General features: G+C 37.4%; 1 protein-coding gene across 1 annotated transcript in view; it reads right to left on the bottom strand.

The window, feature by feature from the left end:
- Nucleotides 1-22,098, bottom strand: part of heatr1 (HEAT repeat containing 1) — a 56,058-nt gene that overhangs the window by 19,225 nt on the left and 14,735 nt on the right. The window contains exons 15-36 of the mRNA XM_079801273.1: nucleotides 21,719-21,930; nucleotides 21,310-21,431; nucleotides 18,549-18,743; nucleotides 17,316-17,484; nucleotides 16,105-16,253; nucleotides 15,610-15,802; nucleotides 13,993-14,165; nucleotides 13,704-13,856; nucleotides 12,090-12,332; nucleotides 9,319-9,450; nucleotides 9,093-9,196; nucleotides 7,786-7,932; nucleotides 7,527-7,645; nucleotides 7,247-7,368; nucleotides 7,045-7,173; nucleotides 4,428-4,658; nucleotides 4,142-4,271; nucleotides 3,172-3,341; nucleotides 3,022-3,074; nucleotides 2,809-2,932; nucleotides 2,403-2,543; nucleotides 361-659 (exon numbers count right to left, since the gene is read on the bottom strand). Of these exons, the coding sequence (XP_079657399.1) occupies nucleotides 361-659; nucleotides 2,403-2,543; nucleotides 2,809-2,932; nucleotides 3,022-3,074; nucleotides 3,172-3,341; nucleotides 4,142-4,271; nucleotides 4,428-4,658; nucleotides 7,045-7,173; nucleotides 7,247-7,368; nucleotides 7,527-7,645; nucleotides 7,786-7,932; nucleotides 9,093-9,196; nucleotides 9,319-9,450; nucleotides 12,090-12,332; nucleotides 13,704-13,856; nucleotides 13,993-14,165; nucleotides 15,610-15,802; nucleotides 16,105-16,253; nucleotides 17,316-17,484; nucleotides 18,549-18,743; nucleotides 21,310-21,431; nucleotides 21,719-21,930 (3,510 nt within the window). The remainder of the gene's footprint in view (nucleotides 1-360; nucleotides 660-2,402; nucleotides 2,544-2,808; nucleotides 2,933-3,021; nucleotides 3,075-3,171; nucleotides 3,342-4,141; nucleotides 4,272-4,427; nucleotides 4,659-7,044; nucleotides 7,174-7,246; nucleotides 7,369-7,526; nucleotides 7,646-7,785; nucleotides 7,933-9,092; nucleotides 9,197-9,318; nucleotides 9,451-12,089; nucleotides 12,333-13,703; nucleotides 13,857-13,992; nucleotides 14,166-15,609; nucleotides 15,803-16,104; nucleotides 16,254-17,315; nucleotides 17,485-18,548; nucleotides 18,744-21,309; nucleotides 21,432-21,718; nucleotides 21,931-22,098) is intronic.

The following is a 22,098-nucleotide window of genomic DNA, read 5'->3' as shown; positions in this document are numbered from 1 at the left end:
AAAATGATCCTATAGCTTTAGCCAAGCAGCATGTCATATCACTCAGTGAGGATTTTCTCAAGATCTACACGTTATGTTGTGTGTGGGCTCATTTGAAAAAAAGATGAATGATGAAAAAGCTATTTACTATGGTTTACAAATGCTTTTTGAAGTTACAAAGCAGAACGTGGCGCAAAAGCCTCATCTGTAAACACTGTTCACATGCGCGTCGGCGGCAACTTTTTGTGGTTTTACATCATCAAATTGCGATCAGTTTGTGAGATCAGCCAAATTTACTGACTACAGATCGAGCCATAGAATGTAATTTAGAGCTAATGCACTGTATGCATTTGCTAACGTACACGTAAAAACCAACAGTACCTGTGCAACTGTGGTATGGAGAGCGCTTTCAATGTGCTGGTAACCTCCGCCACACACAGCAGAGCACTCCCCATGACGTTTTTGTCCTCATCTTTATTAGCAACCAGCTCCACCGCTTTGCTCAGCACTGGTATAAACGCCTCCTGGTGGCCTGTGCCAAAATTTCGGCATAGAAGCTTAAGGCTGTAAAGGGCCGTCTGTCGATTGATAGCCATCTCTTCTTCCTGTGCAGTGTCCTGTCCGTGTCTGCGACCCACGATGTTCAGGAGGTTGCCAATGAGCTCCAGAAGCACAGTCACCTGTCAGAAATATTATATGATTAGGGATGCTCCGATCAGGATTTTTGCTGCCTATACCGAGTACCGATTTCTTGTCATGGTGATCGGCCGATACCGAGTACCGATCCCAATGCTTCACTGATTTGTAAGCTCTCTGATCACTGTTAACCTTTTTTTTTTCCAGATTATTATATTTTTGTTAAATTTTGTATGGTAATTATGTACTGTAATGTAACTTGCTTTAACAGGGTACTAAATAATCACAAAAATTATTCATTATACAGTGAACATTTTAATATGCCTTTTAAATGGGGTTTCTGCATAACACTATGCATATCAGGATACTTATTATTACTTATCAGGCAGTATATTCTAAATTTTTCTATTTGGATAAAAAAAAAAAACTATTTATTTTAATAATAATTTAATAATTAATAATTTTTTCACATCCTGGCCAATGATGTCCTAAAAACAATGTTGATATAGAAGGCTATAAACAAATACAGTGAATGTAATGTAGGCATGTATTAATAATTTTGTTTTTTAATTCGCTGAACTAAAAATGAAAATAAAAACAAAAGCATATTAGCCTATATTTTATTACCCAATTATAATGGTCACTTCCATAAAAATATACATACTTTTAGGTTTAAAATTCAACATATGGCACATTTATTGTTCAACAACAAATATTTTAGAAATATGTATACTTTAGTCAGAATTATTTCGTTCCTATCATATAGCTCTCCGTCTGTTTGGCGCGGATCAGTGTTGCCAAGTCCCCCATATTCCCGCGGAATTGGGCTACTTCAACACTGTTTCCGCGGGCTGTTTTTCATGTCCGTGGGTTGAAGAGACCTCAATTACGTGATATTTAGCCCCTGGAATGCGAATTTTAGTAGGCAACCATGCCAAAAAAACACATATTTTACCCCCCAAATGCGGGACGGGTTTTGTTGTGAAACCTGGCATCCCTGGCGCGGATGCGCGCGGCGGCGCTCGCGGAAGTCAGAATTTTAGCGGAGATTCACATGCAGAAGGCTCGTCGTCTCCTGACAGAAAAATTGACATATTTGCATGACTTTCTAACATTTACAGATGGAGAATATCCCTGTGAAATGTAAGTTATGCACTGAGGAAAGCACCACATTTCAAACGGATTAAACAACGCAGGTATTTATCTGTCTGTCAGCACAAGTATCTCTCAGAGCGTCTGACAGTGACAGGACAAGCTGCTTTAAACTATAAGTTACGCGTATCTTGCCAGTTATTTTAAAGCCCTTAATACAAAGCATGTGTCATGTTTAGGACAAATTGTATCATGCACTTTCCCTGCATCAGCTCAATCTGCGTACTCCGCTATTCTTCTGCATTCGCCCATCCCTTAGGACCGACTGACCCGTGTTCAACTGCTGTTCACATGGAACCCTTCTTCACTTCTGCCTTCAAAGCTCTAGTTTGAATATTTGCTACTGCTACTATCTACCCCACGCGTACGCCCTCACGCGATGACGTCATCAAATTGCGATCGGTTCGTGAGATCGGCCAAGTTAGTGAGTACCGATCGAGTCATAAAATATGATTATCGGCCGATACCGATCTCTGGCCGATCGATCGGAGGATCCCTATATATGATTATGAGATGAGCTAATATTTAAAAGCATTTATTAAAAATGTAGAATAGGCAGTTCATGCAAGTTATAAAACATTTACTAAAGTGTTTAAAATCAGTTTGTGCAATGACAATTTGAATTTTAATTTTACCTGTTCCTGCCGCCAGTGTGTCCGCTGCTGTAGTTTGTTATTAAGTAATTCCATGGCCTTTCTTCTTACTGATGCCAACTGATTTGCCATCAGTCCTCTCATTACCATAATGAAGGTATCCATGGGTAGCAGTGCATTAACCTGAAAGTTACATAATACAGCATGTTTTATGCATATGCATAAATGCAACTATACAACTGTTCAATGAAGTCACCAGTTCAAGAAAACGGACTGTGGTTCAGTTCAGAGTAGAAACGTATCATGTTACTCTATTTCTTTTATGTATATTGTGCACCGTATAAAAACTGACTGTATGCTTGTTGTTTGATCAGATGTGCATTGTGAGGCCACTGTGTTAAAGTGTCATTCAATATAAATGTATTTGTATCAATGCAGTGATTCCTACCTTGTCCAGGGTGTCATAGGACTTGCTGAGCAGAGCTCTCCAGTACTTAGCCGTGGGTTTATCCGAGTTATCCTCTACGCATCGAGCAACTGCATGGATGTAGCGCAGAACGTCCACCAGCAGACTAACAAGTTAACACAATCATTACACCCCGCAAACAACACCACAAGCAATCACCATCAAGTCAAGTACTGTATTTAAGCTTCAACTCACTCCTGCAGAAGAGTCTGTAAGGTGCCTTTTGTTAAGTCCTCACAGTCAGACATCTATCAGTCAAAAGATTACACATTTAGGATGTTTATTGAAAAATCCTGGTATTTTAATAATCAACATTAAATCAACTGCTTCCAGCTCTAAACCTACCTTCCCAACGAATCTGTCAGAGGAAAGTAGCTGAGACATGAAAGAGATGGAGAGGAATTTAAAATGGCGAAGGTCTTTGCCACTATGCGCGTCCACACTGAAAATGAGATCAGAGATGGTTTCTTCCTTCTTCACCGCACTTCTTCCACGGGTCCTACTTTTCTCCGGAGCTGCACAGAGAAAATATCAAACAAATTTTCTTCTCTGTCTGGTTTTTTTTTTGTTGTTGAATGTCATACATCTAATTCTTACAATTAGGGCTGGGTATTAACATATTTCAAGATTTGATTCTATTCCAATTCATAAGCTCTTGATTTGACCTCTCAATTCAATAGCATTTAGATATACATCAGCTATAGTACATATCCATTTTTTTAAGGAAAAACATTTGGTACATTAATATATCATCAAATATTTATATTCAATAGCTATTCATTTTTATATATAATAAACACAAATTAAAACTGAGGTGTATGGCAAGCATTTAAATTGCACAAAAGGCAACTTTTAATATGATACAAAAATGTAGTGAAAAATAAGAATTTAAACAGTGGCTCTTCATGATTTAATCAGACATGCAATAAATAAAACATCATTAGCAGGTTAAGTTAAAATATAATAAATATTTAGAATCTAGAATATTTTTTTAGTTGGCCAAATTGAAAGCTTTCTAATCAAAAGTAACAAAACTTATTGTGATTATTGTATGGCAGGCACGCCAATAAAAATAATGATTGGTGAAGTTTTATTCATGCATCAACATAAAAAAGCATACACTAAAAGATTGATCTTGGGAGTTCAGATTCAATATTGATTAATCAAAATGAAGACTTTTCTTGATTAGACTCAAGAAAACAATATTGTTAACCCCCTAAGTCTGCCCACTTTCACATCATACGGACTCAGAGATGGATCATTTTTCACAAAAAAAAAAAGGTTTGTGTTCATCATTGAAGTGGGCAGTTCTTACCGTCTTCTTTGTCCTGTGGTAAAGTCATGAGATACTGCAGGATTCTGATGAGGGAGGTCAGTTGCTCCTTTACCTCAAACTGACAGCACACCGAGATCCAGAATTCCTGATCGCACTCAACAACAGACTCCTGCACAACACATCACACAACTGTCAGTACAAACCCTTAACACAAAAAATTTCCAGTGAACTAAAGCATTTTTTGGAGATGAATCGCTTATTCAGTGGCAAAAAAAACTAAAATAACAATTGGATATTTAAAAAGCATCTATGAAACTTTTCGCACCTTTTCAGCCCCAGTTGCATTGACAGATGTCTGTGTGACATGCTGCTTGAACAAGAGCAGCATCAGGACCCAGAGGAAGCGAGACGGGCCTAGTGTGTCCAATAGCTGGCTGAAGATGGGCAAGCGTCTGTGCTCGGGCACATGAGGCAGGGCATCAACAAACACATGCAGGATATGTGTTACCACAGTTTCCATTTGCCCCTCAGACTGGGCACTTCCACCCTCATGGGCCTTTGGAGAAACAAGAATAATGCGATTTGTAACAATTACATTTTTTTTTTCCTTTTTCCTTTTAAATAACAGAAAAACTAGACTTTCACATTGTATGAAGAAAACGTGAGTGGACCTTCCCTGTGTAAAATTCACACATTTTAAAACTACATGTGGTAATGTGCTATGCAAATTATAGCTTGTTCAAGGTAGTTACTACAGTATTGCTTAATGGCCCAGGTCACAGGATCCCATCTTAAAGGGTTAGTTCACCCAAAAATGAAAATTCTGTAATTAATTATCACCATCATGTTGTTCCAAACCCGTAAGACTTTAGTTCATCTTCAGAACACAAATGAAGATATTTTTGATGAAATCCGAGAGCTCTCTGACCCCTCCATGGACAGCTATTTAATTAACACTTTCTAGGCCCAGAAAGGCAGTAAAACATCGTTAAAATAGTCCATGTGACTCCAGTGGTTCAACCTTAATTTTATGAAGCCACGAGAATACTTTCTGTGCGCAAAAACAAACAAAATAACGTCTTTATTCAACAATTTAATTCTAGCCTGTGCCAGTCTCCTACGCCGTTTACGTTGTAAATACGGTGCAGCTCCCGCGTCATCATTATGCGTCGTTGTGCTCACGTGAACAGCATCAGTTGCCGTAAAACTCGAAATCACTGCAATGTTTACAACGGAAACTGTGTAGGAGACTGACACGTTATTTTTGTTTGTTTTTGAGCACAAAGTATTCTCATCGCTATTTTTAGCTCTCGGATTTCATCAAAAATATCTGTATTTGTGTTCTGAAGATGAACGAAGGTTTCGATGAAGGCACAAAGCATGCTTAAAACCGTCTGGGGTACGGATCATGTGAACTCCGGTACGCAGAGAGCTGTAAATCTCATTTCTGCTCGCCTTCAGAGTTCTTTAGGGCATCTGCAGTACATTCGCGGCAGACACAAGTGCCATTAAGTACCGACGCTTTGGAAACAAAACCAATGGTTCAAAAACAGAAATATAAAAGTGAAGTGAGCAACACTATGCAGTTGCCGCCACCTCCTGTGGTGTCGTTACCAAGCAACGGGGTAAACAGCAGAAGCAATCAAACTCAGGTTCAGACCAGGCAATCACACAAACTTTGAAAGCACCCTAAGTCTACAGGATCATCCAACAGTCAACTATCATCCAAAAAAAGTCCCATTGCTCACAAAATGTAATACTTTCCCTCACCAAGCCACATAACTCAGAAGTATCATTCATGTCCATAGTACAAACCATTCTACTCTGGGATTTTGTTGATAATTTGATGAAAATTAAATACTTTATATATGAAAAAAACAACAAAAACAGGTAACGTACGATATACAAATCACTGTGTAGTTGTGTTCACTGTGTTCAGACAAAGGAGCTTGTAGTCAATGATGGTTCTCCCAGGTGTTTCCATAGTTTCATTCCTTTGTTCCGATCCAGATCTTCATTCTCTCACTTCCCATCTTACCATGAACAGTATGTGTGATGTGCATGTATGCTTTTATGTTAGTTTAGTCATGTCCGTGATTTAGTTAATAAAGATTGTGCACAATATATATCTGGTTCCTACTCCCTGCCTGCAAACAAATTGTCACTTTAATGATCGATCTTGTTACACGCTCTAAGCGCTGTATGCTAAGGCAGAATTATTTTTGAGTCCCTGAAAAATACCCCTTTCTTAGAATTAATTAATAATCAATACTAAGTGTTCAAAGGATGAATTGATTGATTGTAATGTTAATGTAGCTACATCAATTTAATCTCATTAACTGATTCAAATATTCATAATTAATCATGAGTTATGAATAATTATTAATATTTCTGAGCTAATTCGCTACATGGTGAAAACCATTTTTAGAACAGAAGCGAAAACGTAAAAGTAGGCTATATAAACTTTAATATATCCTTTTATTGAAACTGGTGCTTTGCTGTGCAAAGAGACATTTCAAAACATTTCACTGCTGGTACATTCGCATGTGTCGTATTTATGAAAATCTGTTCAGATTTCAGTTGACGATACTGTGTAAAGTTATTAATAACGAAACATGAATGAATGAGAAAGAAAAGAGCAGGATGTGCTTTATATCGAAAATAAATATTAAAAAGGTGCGATAAGTCACGATCGAGAACTGAATTCTACTGACAGGATGCTGTGCGCGAGCTCAACATGGAAAAAATGGCTCTTTGGTCAAAAAAGGTTCCCGACCCCTGTCATAGAGAATACATAGAACTCAACCCTAAATATTAGTTACATGCTGAAGTTCAATCCTAAAGTTTTGAGGTTTGTGCAAATCATTAACACTCTTATGCAAATCAGACATTCAAACGCCTTGAATATATCAAACGGTATACAAAACAATTTTTTAACAAACCTTTATAAGAGCAGGGATAACTGCCTGAACAGTCTTGTTGATGACCTGGAAGCTGTAAGTATCATCTAGTCGCATGATGTTGGCACCCATGAACGTGAAGATGGGCATGATGTTGTGAAGAACCTTCTCCTGAAATTAGAGAGAAAGACGGTTATCACTGCATTTGAATGTATGTATGTGAGTGTTTCATGACTGTACTTACAGGGAAGATACCCGCCAAAGCACCGAGCAGAAGAAGTGCATGATGGTGAGTTTGGGGCATGTTTGACAACCTGACACACTGCACTACCAGCTCCACGTTACATTTATCTTCCTCCAGAACATCTACAAACACACAAATGCAAAATGTCCAAAAAAAGTTGCCTGACTCCACACTCAAAAAAACTCAGAAATGTCAGCAAAATTATCTCACGCCCTCATGTAAAATATTACCATCCAGATAAGGCTAGAAACTTCTAATGTTTTATAGGCATGTCATGTACCTTTGCTGATAGAACCTCCATCAGGCGACAGTTTTTGACAGACATTCAGCAGGCAGCTGAGGATGAGTTGTTTTGTGTACTCCATATTCTCCTGTTCAGCTGCTGCAGGCTCCAGACACCTGTAGCACACAATGAAAACAGCTTTCACAATCTTTTGTGCGACATCTTTCAGTGAATGTTCAGAAAAGTCTTGATTTGACTGGACCAGAGCATTTTCAAATTCGAGAATTTAGTAGTTGAGTAGATTGTCTTAACACACCTGGAGAGCAGATTAAACAGGGCAGGCACAAGATACTGGGCTCTCTTCAGCTTTTTCTTGTGTTGCAGCAGCTCTAAAATCAGGGTAACCCTTGGCCAAGAGACAACACCCTCCTCCGGCACTGCCCCAGATGAGTCTTGTGTTTTTCTGGGAAACAAATTGCAATTTAAATCTTCACATTTTCCAGAACTGGGGCCCGTTCTTCGTACGTTGCTTATTACATCTGAGATGATTTGACAGATCCCAGATCTTTTAATCGTGATAACTGATCTCTGGCTAATTTGGTTCTTCAAACGAATTTGTGGATTGGATTTAAATATCTGGATTAAATGATCTAAGATCACTGCGCGTTCTTGTGTTCCCTGAAGAGGGCAGATGCATCGATACCCGAAACCACGATCAGCAATGCAGCGATTGGCTGGCGTCAAGACAGCGACGTAATGACATTATATAATTAAAAAAGCCACCTGGCAAAAAACTTGACAAATTATACAATAAAAACCCCACGAATTTCTGGACCTTTATAAGGAAACAGCCAAACCACCAAACTAACATAAAAGTTATTATAGATAAATGATAAATGTTTTTTGTTTTTTTTTAACATGATTACCAATTATTTATATTCACGATTTTATACAGTATTAGTACACCCTTTACATTTTTATTTCAATGTTGTAATTACATTTTTAATTCAATTTGGAGCAGATTTGTAACGTGACAGTATTAAAGTTTCTTAAGGGTCAAGATCAAATGATCTGCATCTCTTGCGCTGCATCAAGCCACTCCCATAATATCTGTGATCACTTAAATTAATGCACGGCTCAGAGTAACTGTACAACATGTGTGTAAACCTCCAATAAAATTATAAAGTAATTATTCCATCACAAATAAATCGCTCAATCAAGTGGCTGTGTCTATATTATTAAATACAACATTAAAATATTATATACATTCTCATATACATATACAATATAACATTTTTATATTATTATTATTATTTAAAATTATTATTATTGCCCCTGGTTCAGTAATGAACTCTTGTAATAAAGTAGCAGTGGCTGGGACAGATTTTAAGTATCACCTCAAGATGCAATCTAATCCTGTTTACATGAAATAAGCCTGCTCATGAGCAGGTTTAAGCTTACGGACCTGTTGCTATGACAGCAAGTCCAGGATGAGCTTCGAAGAACCAAACAATCCGAGATCATGTTAAATTGTCAACAATCAAATCCAGCTAACTGAGTTAGCGACGTACGAAGAACAGGCCCCTGGAGTTTGGTGTCTATTACATAAGGACAACTACGCACCTCATTTGTATTTTACTCCTGCGTGTTTGTTGAACTGTAGCAGTAACTCTTTGTTTATCTACAGGTATAAGCTCATTGGCCACTAGCTCAGCATCCACAGCAATCTAGAAACAGGGACACAGCAAAACATTCAACAGGTTTATTGTTATTGCCCCAAATGAAAAGCAGATATAATTTAAAAATACATTTTTGGAAAAAAGAAAATGAACATGAATGTTTTCCATACCGTTTTAAAGATGCTGTTAATAGATAGGGCACAGGCAGGGTTTTTGTTCCCCTCCAGCAAATCGAATACAATTGAAAGAATTTTCTGTTGAATCTTTTCATCTTCAAGAGCAGCGAAGAATGGCTTGGTGATCTGAGGAAAAATTAAATTAACTTACAAACAAAACGAAGCATAGAGAATGATCTGTGTCCAATCCGGTGAAATAATGTTTTATTATCTTCACATTACAGTGACAATTCTATGCTAAATGACATTTAGTATTGATGCAGTATGTAATAGCAAAACTGAAATGAGCAGTCTATGTGAAATGGACCATCTCCAAGCTGAAGTGTCTGTCCATCCAAAAATTAAACTGAGACCCATATCACTCATCATACAAGTTGAGTTTTCGTTTAACATATGTGATGTGCTCTATGCATGTATTGAGCATTATTTACATGTGAATAAAACCATAATTCTGTTCACCTTAAAAAAGAAATCATGTCTCTTCAGAAGACTTAGCTTAAAGCTACACTGTGTAACTTTTTTAGTTTATTCTTAGCTAAAAACACTTAGTTCTTTCAAAAATATATGTGCTCATTAATGTATAGTTACTTATTTCAAGTAATAAAGTATTCTCGTAAGTTTATAATATGCCATTGAAAATACATACGGGTGAGGGGTTCGAATGCAGGTCGCCATGTTGCCCCTCCATCTTGAAAGTACATTAGCAAAAGAGGGACATACCCGTAAATTCAAGCTTCGCCTTTCGCGTTTTAACACTCGATGGCACCGTGTCGAATGTGGACGAGGCTGAACTGGAAGCCATGTTAATCTTGGACTAAATCGCCACCGTAGGAGTTAAAATGAAATCGGAATTGAGAAGAACAGAAACTAATATTCACTGGATGGTCATTTACCTTTTCACCGCTAGATGGGAGAAAATATCACACAGTGTAGCTTTAAACTGCTCAAATCATTCGGATTGCATTTACTATCCGTTTATTAACTTTTTGAAGCCTTAACGTTTTGGGCTTTCAATTGAGCTACAGAAGTCTCTCAGATTTCGTTAAAAATATAATTAGCTTTTCGGATTTGGAACGACATGAAGGCAAGTAAATAATAAAAGAATTTAGATTTTTGGGTGAACTAACCCTCTAAAAGGTTAACCCCTAAGTTTTTAGGATCATAATATTTTGCACTGTGACATTATTTTCATAAAAACCACTGTGCAAGATTCATCAGTACATATTATTCCAAAAACAACAACAAGATTTGGTAATCTTTCACCAACATATATTAAAATGCTCAAACTCTGAAAGGACTTTTTGAGTGGACGTGTTAGGCTGCATGGGCTATTAGATAACATTATTCAGCAGCCAAATAGCTATTACAGTTTTTCTCAATTGCTAAAACACTAAACCCTATTGTCTGAACCAAATGCTCAGTTGCCTGAACCCACTGATTGAATCAATCACTCTTTTGGCAAAACCATAAGCACTTTTCACCTGTTTAGACACAACTTGCCAACACATTTTCATTGTGATGCACCCGTGCTGCAAAATGGTGAGCACAGGTGACAAAAGTCAAACACAATTAAAGCACAGATGTCACCACTTGAACACAACAACTCAAAATTGATCACACTTGTGGCTAATGATGTGAGGGAACATATACAGTAAGAGCAGAGAGAGCACTGGTTTGAGATGCCCTACAATGGATAGAAATCTGAGAGGAAGAGTTCGTGTGAGAGGAGGTCAAGGTGGTCGAGGTGATCAGCGAAGACAAAGAACAGTAATTCCTGATGAAATCAGAGCTACTGTAATTGACCATGTTCTTGTCCATGGTATGAGCATGAGGGAGGCTGGACAAAGGGTACAACCAAACATCAGTAGATTCACTGTGTCCACCATAATCCGAAGATTTAGAGAAGAGAACAGGTAATTACCTTTTTTTGACATTATAGTACAATATGTAAATGTTGACAGCAATTATTGTATGACATACTATATACTGTACCACAGTATACTGTAAGTAAATATATGTTTCAGTACATCACTGTACCAATATACTGTAGTATTGTATTGGAGGGTTGGTCTAACTGTTCGTAGGCCAAGTATTCCATGTATATTTTTGTACTTTATTTTCACATGGGCTTACTGTACACAAGTGGCAAATGCATAAGATTTCTGTTTTGTCTTTTTGTACAAGTGCTAAATGAACAGGTTTTTTTTTGTTTTGCAACATGCATTTAGCCTACAGTGAACAATAAACATTTATTTCTCCAGCTTCATGTCCTGAGCATTGTGTTTTCTATTTTTCTACGTAGTGTTTAGTGACTGTTCAGTAGTGTTTTTAATTTTGATTGACGCGGGGCACGATTTGACAACATAGTTCAGTTTTGAGCACAGATTGAACTGTTTTGAGGTGAAAGTTTGGTTTTGAAAGAAGAGTCTGAGGTTTTGTGAATGTAGCTTGAAAATTGGGTTTTGTGTTCACAGTTTGGAGAAAAGGAGAGCAGCTTTCAAGAAATGTGTCTTAGCAATCGAGAAAAACTGTAAGACAAAATAAGCACACCGACATTCAAGTCTGGCAACATGCTTGCATACACCGCCAACATTAAATGATCTAATCAATTCCTGCTGTATAAAATTAAGTCGCCTTCACTTTATTATTAAATCACATTAGGGAAGTTACAGATTTTGTTTTAAAGGACTGTAATGGTTGATGTGTGATGCACAGTTACTTACTTCTAAAAAAAAATACAAAAGTTTATCTAAACTTCTACCAACCTGCTCGAGGGCAATGATCTGGAAACTAGGCATAGTAGGGTACGGCTTGGCTGAGGTGTTCAGTGCTCTAATGAAGACTTCCAGGCATCGAGGGTCTTTGACCAGTAAAGGCGCAGATGTCTCATTGAACTTGCCCAGCAGGAGCTGCAGTAGAAGGGCCTCATCTGGCAGGAAGGTGCATGAATCTGGAGCACACTGCTCGAGAAATCGCTCCACAGCAGGCAGTAAAATGGCCAAAATGGGCTGGAAAAAGGGCATTATTATAAAAGATAAGCATGCCATGCAATGATTACTTAAAAAAACAGAAGCCTACAGGCCTAGTAACTCTACTACATTGGTTCTCGACTGGTTTTGCTTCAGGACACAGATTTTAAATTGGACAACCTATGGCGACTCAACACGTTACCAGAAATATTTATCCAGGGCTCTACAGTGCGACCATTTTAGCCATATTTGCGACTGAAAATTAGTATGTACAACTGCGAAGAAATATTTAAGCACATCTAAATTTCATAACATAATTTTTTTGCAGTGTAAATGCATTCATTCCACCTCTAAATGGAAAGTTATCCAGGGATAATGCCATGATGTATTGTGTGTGTGTGTGTGTGTGTGTGTGCTCGTGATTCTTCAGCTCCGCCCACTGCACACCTCCACAGGACTTGGACGTGATCCGTTGTGGAGTAACCATGCCTGAACAGAAGCTGTTTGGACCAATGAAATTGTCAGGGCGGGCTTTAGAAGATGATGGACAGATGATAAACAGTAACGTAATCATCCACATCACCAAAGAGCGCTTGGGTTGAATTTGAATAACAATTTTTTTGCAGTGTAAATGCATTCATTCCACCTCTGAATGGAAAGTTATCCAGGGATAATGCCATGATGTATTGTGTGTGTGCGCTCGTGATTCTTCAGCTCCGCCCACTGCACTGAGTTTGCTTTTTTTCGGAAAGAATCGGTACAGCGTATCTGTCTTTTATTAATATGATAAAACTAAAGTCTCTTCAGAGATATGAAGGATGTAGCACCACTCTATAGGTAAAAAAAATAAAAATAAACAAATGTATACATTTAAATGTATGTATTTTACATAAGTTATTTTTCATAAGGTTAGAAGAAAAAAAAAACCTTTAGAAGAGTAAAAAAAATGCCTTTCCTTTACGGGGCAATATTAGGCTGTCCATGATCAGAAGGGGCTCTTACATTTTTGCATGTGTTCCTACTTTTTTATTTATTATTATGAGTACCAGTGCTCCTAACTAATTTAAGCGTAGAGCCCTGTTATAACAATTAAACGGATTCATACTACCATGAACAATTCCAATATGCAAAAACACAGTTTACCCAAAAATAAAAATCATGTCATCACGACACCAATTCTTGAAAAGCAAGCCATACGAGTTCGGAATGACATGATGGTGAGTAAACGATGGTGAGTAAACGATGACAATTTTCATTTTTGGGCGAACTATTCCTTTAATAACGACAAGAAAACTAGGCAATTTTACAAACTGAATGCATGGACTGCACAAAACACTTTCATATAAACCAAATTACCAAACACGCTACTCGAGGAGAAGCAAATTAAAATGAATAGTTTTGCGACAGTACCTCTCCATGAACATCCTGAAGTGCTCGCAGCAGTGTTTTGGAGGTGTAGGCAGGGCAGCAAGGTAACTGCACACACTGCAGGAGCTGCTCAATTGATGCCTTTTTATTCTTATCTTTCAGTAACACTGCCTCCTCGTAGATCTTGGACAGTGCCTACGGTAACATCAGAAGTGTTATTTCTTAAAGAGTTTTGATTTAGGCATCTTGCAGAACTTACACAACATAACTATGATGTAGATGTCAAATTGCGTATACCACAGCTGTGATGCTGTATTGTGGTTTGACTGACCTGGTTGAGGTATGTGGGGTCAGCTATGATCTCCTCTGATGTTTTAAGAAGGTTCTCCACCAGAGAATAATAAGGGGAAGAAACAACCCCAGAGAGAGAGTGGAGCACAGCAATAGCAGCTCTACGCACTTCACACACGCCTGAACACAGACACACCAGCAAGGATGGCACCACTGCAAAAACACAACCACAGTGAGACACAAATGAGTCATGGCTAAGTAAGAACATATTCCTGGAAAAAAGAATTATAAAAAAATAAATAAAACAAATTAGATTTATTTAATTATTCTCATTTTTAGCACAAATATAACATAGTAATACAAATAAGATATTTACTATGTAATATTTTTACTAAAACACTTAGAGTAATTAAAAAGAATGATGGTCATTCTTGGAGCCATGGTACTGCCATGAAGATCCGCGACTATTACGCAGGAATGAGAAAGTAGTTCCTAGCCATATAGGTGTAGAAAATCGCAACTTTTAATTTTTAGTTTGTCTTAGCACACGATGTAACTGTAGAAGAGTCAAGTTTTAAATAGGAAAAATATTGAAAGTGTCTTTGGTCATTTTTTGAATGAGATGCTAATGGTCTGATTAGAATCAATGATGTATGCTAAGCTATGCTAAAAGTGCTACCGCCAGATACAAAGATCGGCTGAATGGATTCAAAAACGGTAAAACTCAACTATTTAACTCTAGGGGACCTATTTTCAAAAAAAGTGGAGTGTTCCTTTAAGCAGTTGAAAGAGTAGTTAGTAGACTGCAAGTATGTGATTTATAGATAAGATGCTATCACAATAACAATGATAGCATCTCATCTTAGCATTCACTAAAAACTCACATGACATAGTCTTACAATATGCTTCATAAAATGCATTATTTTAGATATTTCATCCTCAGATTTGAAATTAAGCATGACCACACTTGTGGCTTCAATTTAGATGTGGTTATAAGTTGTTATACTACATTCACATAATATTTTCATACATTTAAAAATATATTATTAATATTTTGGTAACACTTTAGAATAATGGTCATTAGTTAACATTAGTTAATGTATTAACTAACATGAACTAACCATGAGCAGAACATTTGTTACTGAATTTGTTCATCTATGTTAACGTTAGTTAACATAAATACAGCTGTTCACAGTGCATTAACTAATGTTAACAATATTTTAATAATGCATTAGTAAATGTTGAAATTAACATTAACAAAGATTAATAAACGCTTTATAAGTGCAGTTCATTATTAGTTAATGTTAACTAATGACCATTATTCTAAAGTGTTACCAATATTTTTTATTTTTGTTTTAATGTTTGAGCCTATATATCTCCATATTAATAACAATCTGAGTAATTCTGAGTCTTGAATTGTAAACTCTTAAGCGGTGGCTTTCTAGATATATGTTACTTATGTGTATATTCAGAAAGACTTGCGAGGAGCAGCCCTTTTATTTAGGGTATGTCAAAATGCCCCACTTGCCAAAATGGGGGGTGACAGGCAAGGGGTTAAATAACTGAAAGGCCTGTGTGAATGTGCAAACAGTCAAAAACAAAAACACACACACATATATGTAACTAATCCGATGTGAGAGAAACCATATTGACAAACCTGATGAGGAACCTGATGCCAGTAAGTTAAGGGTTTTTATGGGCTGGTTGCAAAGCAAAGCTTTTCCCACATAAAGAGCCTGAGTTTGCAGTATGGCACTAACACGACAATCCAACTGATCACCCAAATTACTGTTGTAGCCCCATAAGAGAGAGAGGAACTTAAACATTGTTATCGGCTCATTCAGGTGCACCTGCAAAATGACAAACCCAGAGAGAAATTAGCCATCTAGCCAATGCCATTGTTTTAAATAAAATGCACTTAAAAACTAAATATTCAAATCAAGCATTTCCTCACTGTAACAATGACAATTCTGGAATATTTCTAGCATGGCAAGAGTGAAATCATGTCCAAGAACTGCATATTTATTCAAACTATTAATGTGCATCATACATGTCAGTAAAATTCTAATTCAACATCATGTTATTCCATCAAGAAAAGAGGAGTAAGTATATAGTTGTCTGTTAAACAGCAACTGTGAGGAGAATACAGTACCTGTATCAGAGGTTGCATTAGACTCCTGAAGCCAGGAGCCAAGGGCCCTTGACTGGCTCCTGATATCACAACGTCAAACAGACGGCACATAAGATGCAGGTAACAGCAGGTATTAGTGTCCATTTTCTCTGGATTCCACCAAGCCTCATCTGAAAAACACAACTTTGTTAACTAACAATTGTGTTATATAAAAATGCCATTTTTAGCAACAGATCTTTTTCAGATAAATTGTTCGGGTAAATTAATTGGGCCAGATTTGATTGTTTTTAGAACATCAAATTTTACATATTTGTAGTGAATTGATGAGAGTAAATGCCTCTATTCTTAAAAATGCCCTGCTCTCTAGACATTGTTATTGGACAACTGTTTTTTGTAAAAAATAAATCCTTTTATTCAGTAAATATGCATTAAATTGATGAAGTGACAAAAACCTACAGACTGTTACAAAGAAAATAAATTTCTTTTGAACTTCCTTTTCATCAAAGATCCCTGAAAAAAAGGATTACAGTTTCCGCAAAAATTGAGCAGCACATCTGTTTAACATTGATGACAAAAAGAAATCAGAATATTAGAATGATTTCTGACCTATACTTTTGAATGGTAGTGAATACAGATCAGAGGTGTACATTGGTGTTCTGAAATGAGGCAAAGTCCTCATGTTTTTGTTTAAAATTGTGAATTCATGTTCCAATTACAATTAATGTAAATTTTTCAGGTTAAATATATAAAACATTACTTACACTATCAAGAAAACAACCACCAAAACAATTCTATTTTTTAATTTTTTACATAAACAAAATAATTATTGTTCTATTTATTAAAATGAAGCATATTTCTCATCAAGCGTGTGAGTTTACATACTTTTTAATTAAACACCACATTAACACCATTATTTTATTCAAACCGATTTGTGAATGCCAAACGTGCACAAAAACGAGAGGCTGGATTTATCACATGAACAGCACAATAGCCAATCATAGCATGATGGAGGCATTGCATAGTCTCATGTAACTTTTCCGCATTCATTCTCAATTACCTCCCCCAAAAAATTCAATGGGTTCAGGGGAGGAAACTAAGTTTAACCAGTGATTTCGCAATTGTACAGTGTCAATTTAGATGCAATTTAAAAATGTAAGTTGCCACAAATGAAGACTTGTGTAATATTTATTACAATTACGTCACAGTTCACAGTTAAATAAGCAGTTCTTTACCTTTAAATGTGGAATCCGGACATTTAAGTGCATCGATGAAAAGCCGCAAGAATGACAGCATGAGGCGGCCTTGTTCCCTCTCTGCATTGAGACCAGAGCTCATTTTCTGCAGATACTCACTCAATACCACAAAGATTGGAAGACACTCATATACCTCCTCATTAGAAGCCTAACATACATTAGAGAGAAAAAAATGAGAAAATTAACATTGGGCATAAATACAATTATGTTTCATTTGAACTAAAGAACAGTGTAGATATATCCAAAATATAATGCACAATATAATAGTAACTGTATGGGTCAATTTTATTTATAATTATCAGCACCAGTCAACACAGGAAGTAGAGGGTGTCAATAACAACAAGAGGCTGGTCTAATATCGATCATCTCAAAAAACTATGGCTGACATCAATTGAAATCAGTTAAATGATTGTTAGGCTGCATTAACTAGGCCAGCCAGAACCAGGAACACTTCCCATAACACCTGATGTCCTCGTTACTTTATAAGAATGGCGGCATCTACGCAAATATTAGTCTCTGTTTATCCCAAGGTTTACAGTAGTGTGCCGTATCCAGATCAGATGGTGGACCTGCGCCTAGACACGACCACAATACAGCCCTGAAGTGTCAGCAGAGATATAAACAACTAAACTCTCCCTTGTGAAGGCCTCCTTCACTTCATTTTCCCTCTGTACAGATGAATACCTTCTCGAAATACCTTCAGTGAGTCGAATCAGCAGTTTGGATCGCCAAATTTCAGCAGTTTGGCGGTTTGACACGTGATCCGAATCATGATTCGACTCAATGATTCATAACGCTTCGAAGCTTCATGATGCCGTGTTTTGAAATCGTCATCACTATATAAGTCGTTATTTAGGGTTTTTGTGCACAAAAACTATTCTGGCCGATTCATAGTTATTTTAGGACCACTGTAGTGAGATGGACTTTGTAACGACGTCTTTAGTACCTTTTAAGGGTCTTGAGAATGAACCGTGCATTGTGCCAATGGAGGCCTTTCAGAGCCATCAGATTTCAACTAAAATATCTTCATTTGTGTTCCGAAGATGAACGGAGGTCTTACGGGTGTCGAACGACATGAGGGTAAGTAATTAATGACAGAATTTTCATTTTTGGGTGAACTAACCCTTTAAAGTCAGCAAGTCAAGTAGTCTGTGCAACCCCTAATCGCAAATAGTAGTTTGAGGCCATTTGTTTCTCCATTTGCGCTCTGACCTGTTCAGGTTGGATTGTGTAGACCTGTATCAGTAACGGCTCCAGTAGTTTGTACACGCTCTGTGCTGTGTGGAGGTGTTGACTCTCCGTCATGGACTGCAGACTCTGTAGTAGTGCTGAACTAAACACCACAAACGCGGCTCTCCCCCGCACACCGCTACCCTGACGGCTCAGGATATCACACATATTCTCCAGCTGCAAAATACACAGGAAAACACAGCAAAGACAATCTTAGTTCTGTATTAAGATATTTGAATGGAAACAACTTGGACAGGTTTGTGAAGCTTTTAAAGAGTCACACACACACACAACAATTCTTTCTTCTGTGGAAAGTATTTTGAAAAACATTTAGACAACATTAACTTATGCATTATCTTAACCCTTTCACACGCAAGTTTAAAATATTCTTTTATTTTGTTGAATTTTTGAAGTTTTTTGAAGCGACTGTTATTTTAGAACGCATCACCTTATTATTTCCATGCCAATGCGTCATGCTGGTCACATGACAGCTGGCACAATAGTGCTGTATGACAGATGGATCGCTTTTATTTAGATTTTCCTATTTTCTCAAAAATGTTCACAAGCTTGTTGACTGTCATCAACTACCTGATATTCTGGTTCTCAAAAACGTGTAAGTGAATGTGTTTTGTCATTTAAAAACCTTCATAATTATGTTAGTTGATCTATACCATGCAATGGGCGCTGCCATGTTAAGCCCAATTTATACTTTGCGTCTAGTGTACGCCGTCTCAGGCTGTGTGTAGCATGCGTAGCCTGACATGCACCACTCCAAATTAAAGCTACACTGTGTAACTTTTTTAGTCTATTCTTAGCTAAAAACACTTAGTTCTTTCAAAAATATATGTGCTCATTAATGTATATTTACTTCTTTCAAGTAATAAAGTATTCTCGTAAGTTTATAATATGCCATTGAAAATACATAAGGTAATGGGATCTAACGGTGGTCGCCATGTTGCCCCTCCATCTTGAAAGTACATTAGCCAAAGAGGGACATACCCGTAAATTCAAGCTTCGCTTTTCGCGTTTTAACCGGTTTTAATACTCGATGGCACTGTACAAAATTCTCTGCCTCGCGCATGTGCGCGTCAACCTGTTCAGACTTGTCTGGTGCATGCACATAGAGTTTTCATCTCAGCAGCGTCCAGTAACAGTTATACGGAGTTTTCCTGGCTTGTTTATTCCTCAAAAGTCTGTTTTCCTTGTGTGGTATTTCTGTGCGTTAATAACTCCGTGAGTAATAATAGTTATTGTCATTGTAGATGTGTTTCAGAGTGTGTCATCGCGTAATTCAGTTGATGTCACCTCAGAAGTATTTTTGTGTCAACATACAATAGCGTAATGCTCACCTATTTGAATAATCATTCAGTTATTTTGTTATCAACAATGTTTATTCGTTTATAGAAAATATTTGCTTGTAATGTATGTTGATGGAAATATGTATCAGGTCTGATCGGCATATTAACAATTGTTATACAGAGCGCACTGCAGTGCTAACGTTAAAGCGCCGCACACACTTTTATAACCGGACACCGCTTGTTAGCAGCGGCAGCTCCGCTCCTTTTAATGCAGCTTCATTTAGCGCCTATATATGGTACAATAAGCTCTGGTTTACGGTTACATTATACAAATGTAACTTATAAGTATAGTTATACAGTTCTTAACTGTGTATGTATATTTACCATCCTTATTTCTCTCACAGAAACCACATTTATGTACATATCCACGCAAACCTGTTTATGCCTTCCAATTGGATGACTGAATAAACATTACTATCATCAAAGTTCACTCTGGATTAGCTGCAGTTCTTTCTAGCCGAATAATTAGGCCAGTTGAGTTCCAACCATCCCACTGCGCACAGAATATCCCACAGGCACCGTGTCGAATGTAGACGAGGTCGAACTGGAAGCCATGTTAATCTTGGACTAAATCGGCCACCGTAGGAGTTGAAACGAAATCGGAATTGAGAGGAACAGAAACTAAAATTCACTGGATGGTCATATACCTTTTCACCACTAGATGGGGGAAAATATCACACAGTGTAGCTTTAACAATGCATCAATTCTATGCAGACTGCAAGCGCTGATTGGTTTACCAAAAGAACCCCTCCCTCAGAGGGCTATCATGCTCCCTATGCATGTGTAATTGCACATTGACACATACAACGACGCAGAAGTATAAATCAGCTTTTAGTTCCCACAGCATTTCAGAGAATCAGATCTGTCAGATTTACAACACGTAAATCCATCCACTTCTACCGAAATACATGAAAGTAAGTGGCCGTAAACACAATGTGTTTCTGATATAATAAAAACACGTCAATTTATAATAGAAAGGATTGTTATTGTCACTTCCATAGACCAGATCTAGATCAGTGTGTATTTTACGAACTACAAATGTACTGTTTTGCTAGTAGTACTTGGCTGCATTTATATGTCTGAAACCTAAAATAAACATTACGTGGTTGAAAACACTGAATATTTGGTGATATATGACAAGCACTGTCAGTCTGGCTCCAGATAAAGCCAATGTGCGAACGCACATATGAATTTGGCAGTTGATCACGTGATGCACTGAACGTTCTAATCACTCCAGTGTGATTGTACACTCCAGAGACCAGCCTAGACACCAGTGTGATCATAGGCATACAAGGGTTAAAGAAACAAGCATACAGTTTTGGAATGAAATGAAGGCGAGAATGTTAATTATCACTTTAAGTTTGCACAGAATGTTTGACACTTACAGTGTTTCGCTTGGTTGCATGATCCATGTTTGCCAAGTTCTTGATCAGAGTTGTTGTGAGCATTTGGTTGGCCACCTCCAGCACATCTGATGGAGAGGTTTTGACAAGAACATCCTTCAGGACTATGAATAAAGAAAAAGCAGACAAGAAGAAATTAATGAATACTGCTTTCATCAAAATCTAATACATTTCTGTCTCCAATACAAAGCCAGTGTGGACAGGAAAAATAATATTAACCAATAATAAAACATTATTTCTTGCTGAACATTCCTTTTTTAGTCACATTATTGAAGTTAAACCTAGTGAATGTAAGGTTCTACCTATTGGACATTCCTTCTGGGTAATTTCCACAATTCCAGAGCAAAGCAGGTGGCCTTTCAAATACATTTTTTTTGCCTGTAAAATTTACCTTTGGCACAACCCTGAGTTAGAGGATGCTCGGAGAGCAGAGTGGTTTCAGTAACAGCAGATGCCATCTGCAGCTCCACACTCTTGGGCGCAGCACTGGTCAAGACCAGGAAGGGCAGGAGCTCCCAAATAATCTGTGCCTTAAGATCTGGGTTGCCCTCAATAATACGTGGGTCATCAAGAACTTGCACAGCCTCTTTTAGCACTGGACACCTGCAGAAAACAAGACCAGATAAAGCCTGACTAAAGCCAAACTAGAGTATCTTTCTTAGTGTGGAAACTACATTATCATTATGAGACATCAATATGGATTGATACATTATAATATGATGTATTGATGTAGAGATGCAACTAACGATTATTTTTTCTGTCGACTAATCT

Source organism: Gobio gobio (genome assembly GCF_949357685.1).
Source record: "Gobio gobio genome assembly, chromosome: 20".
NCBI classification, from domain to species: domain Eukaryota; kingdom Metazoa; phylum Chordata; class Actinopteri; order Cypriniformes; family Gobionidae; genus Gobio; species Gobio gobio.
This window is presented reverse-complemented; position numbering and strand designations above follow the sequence as displayed.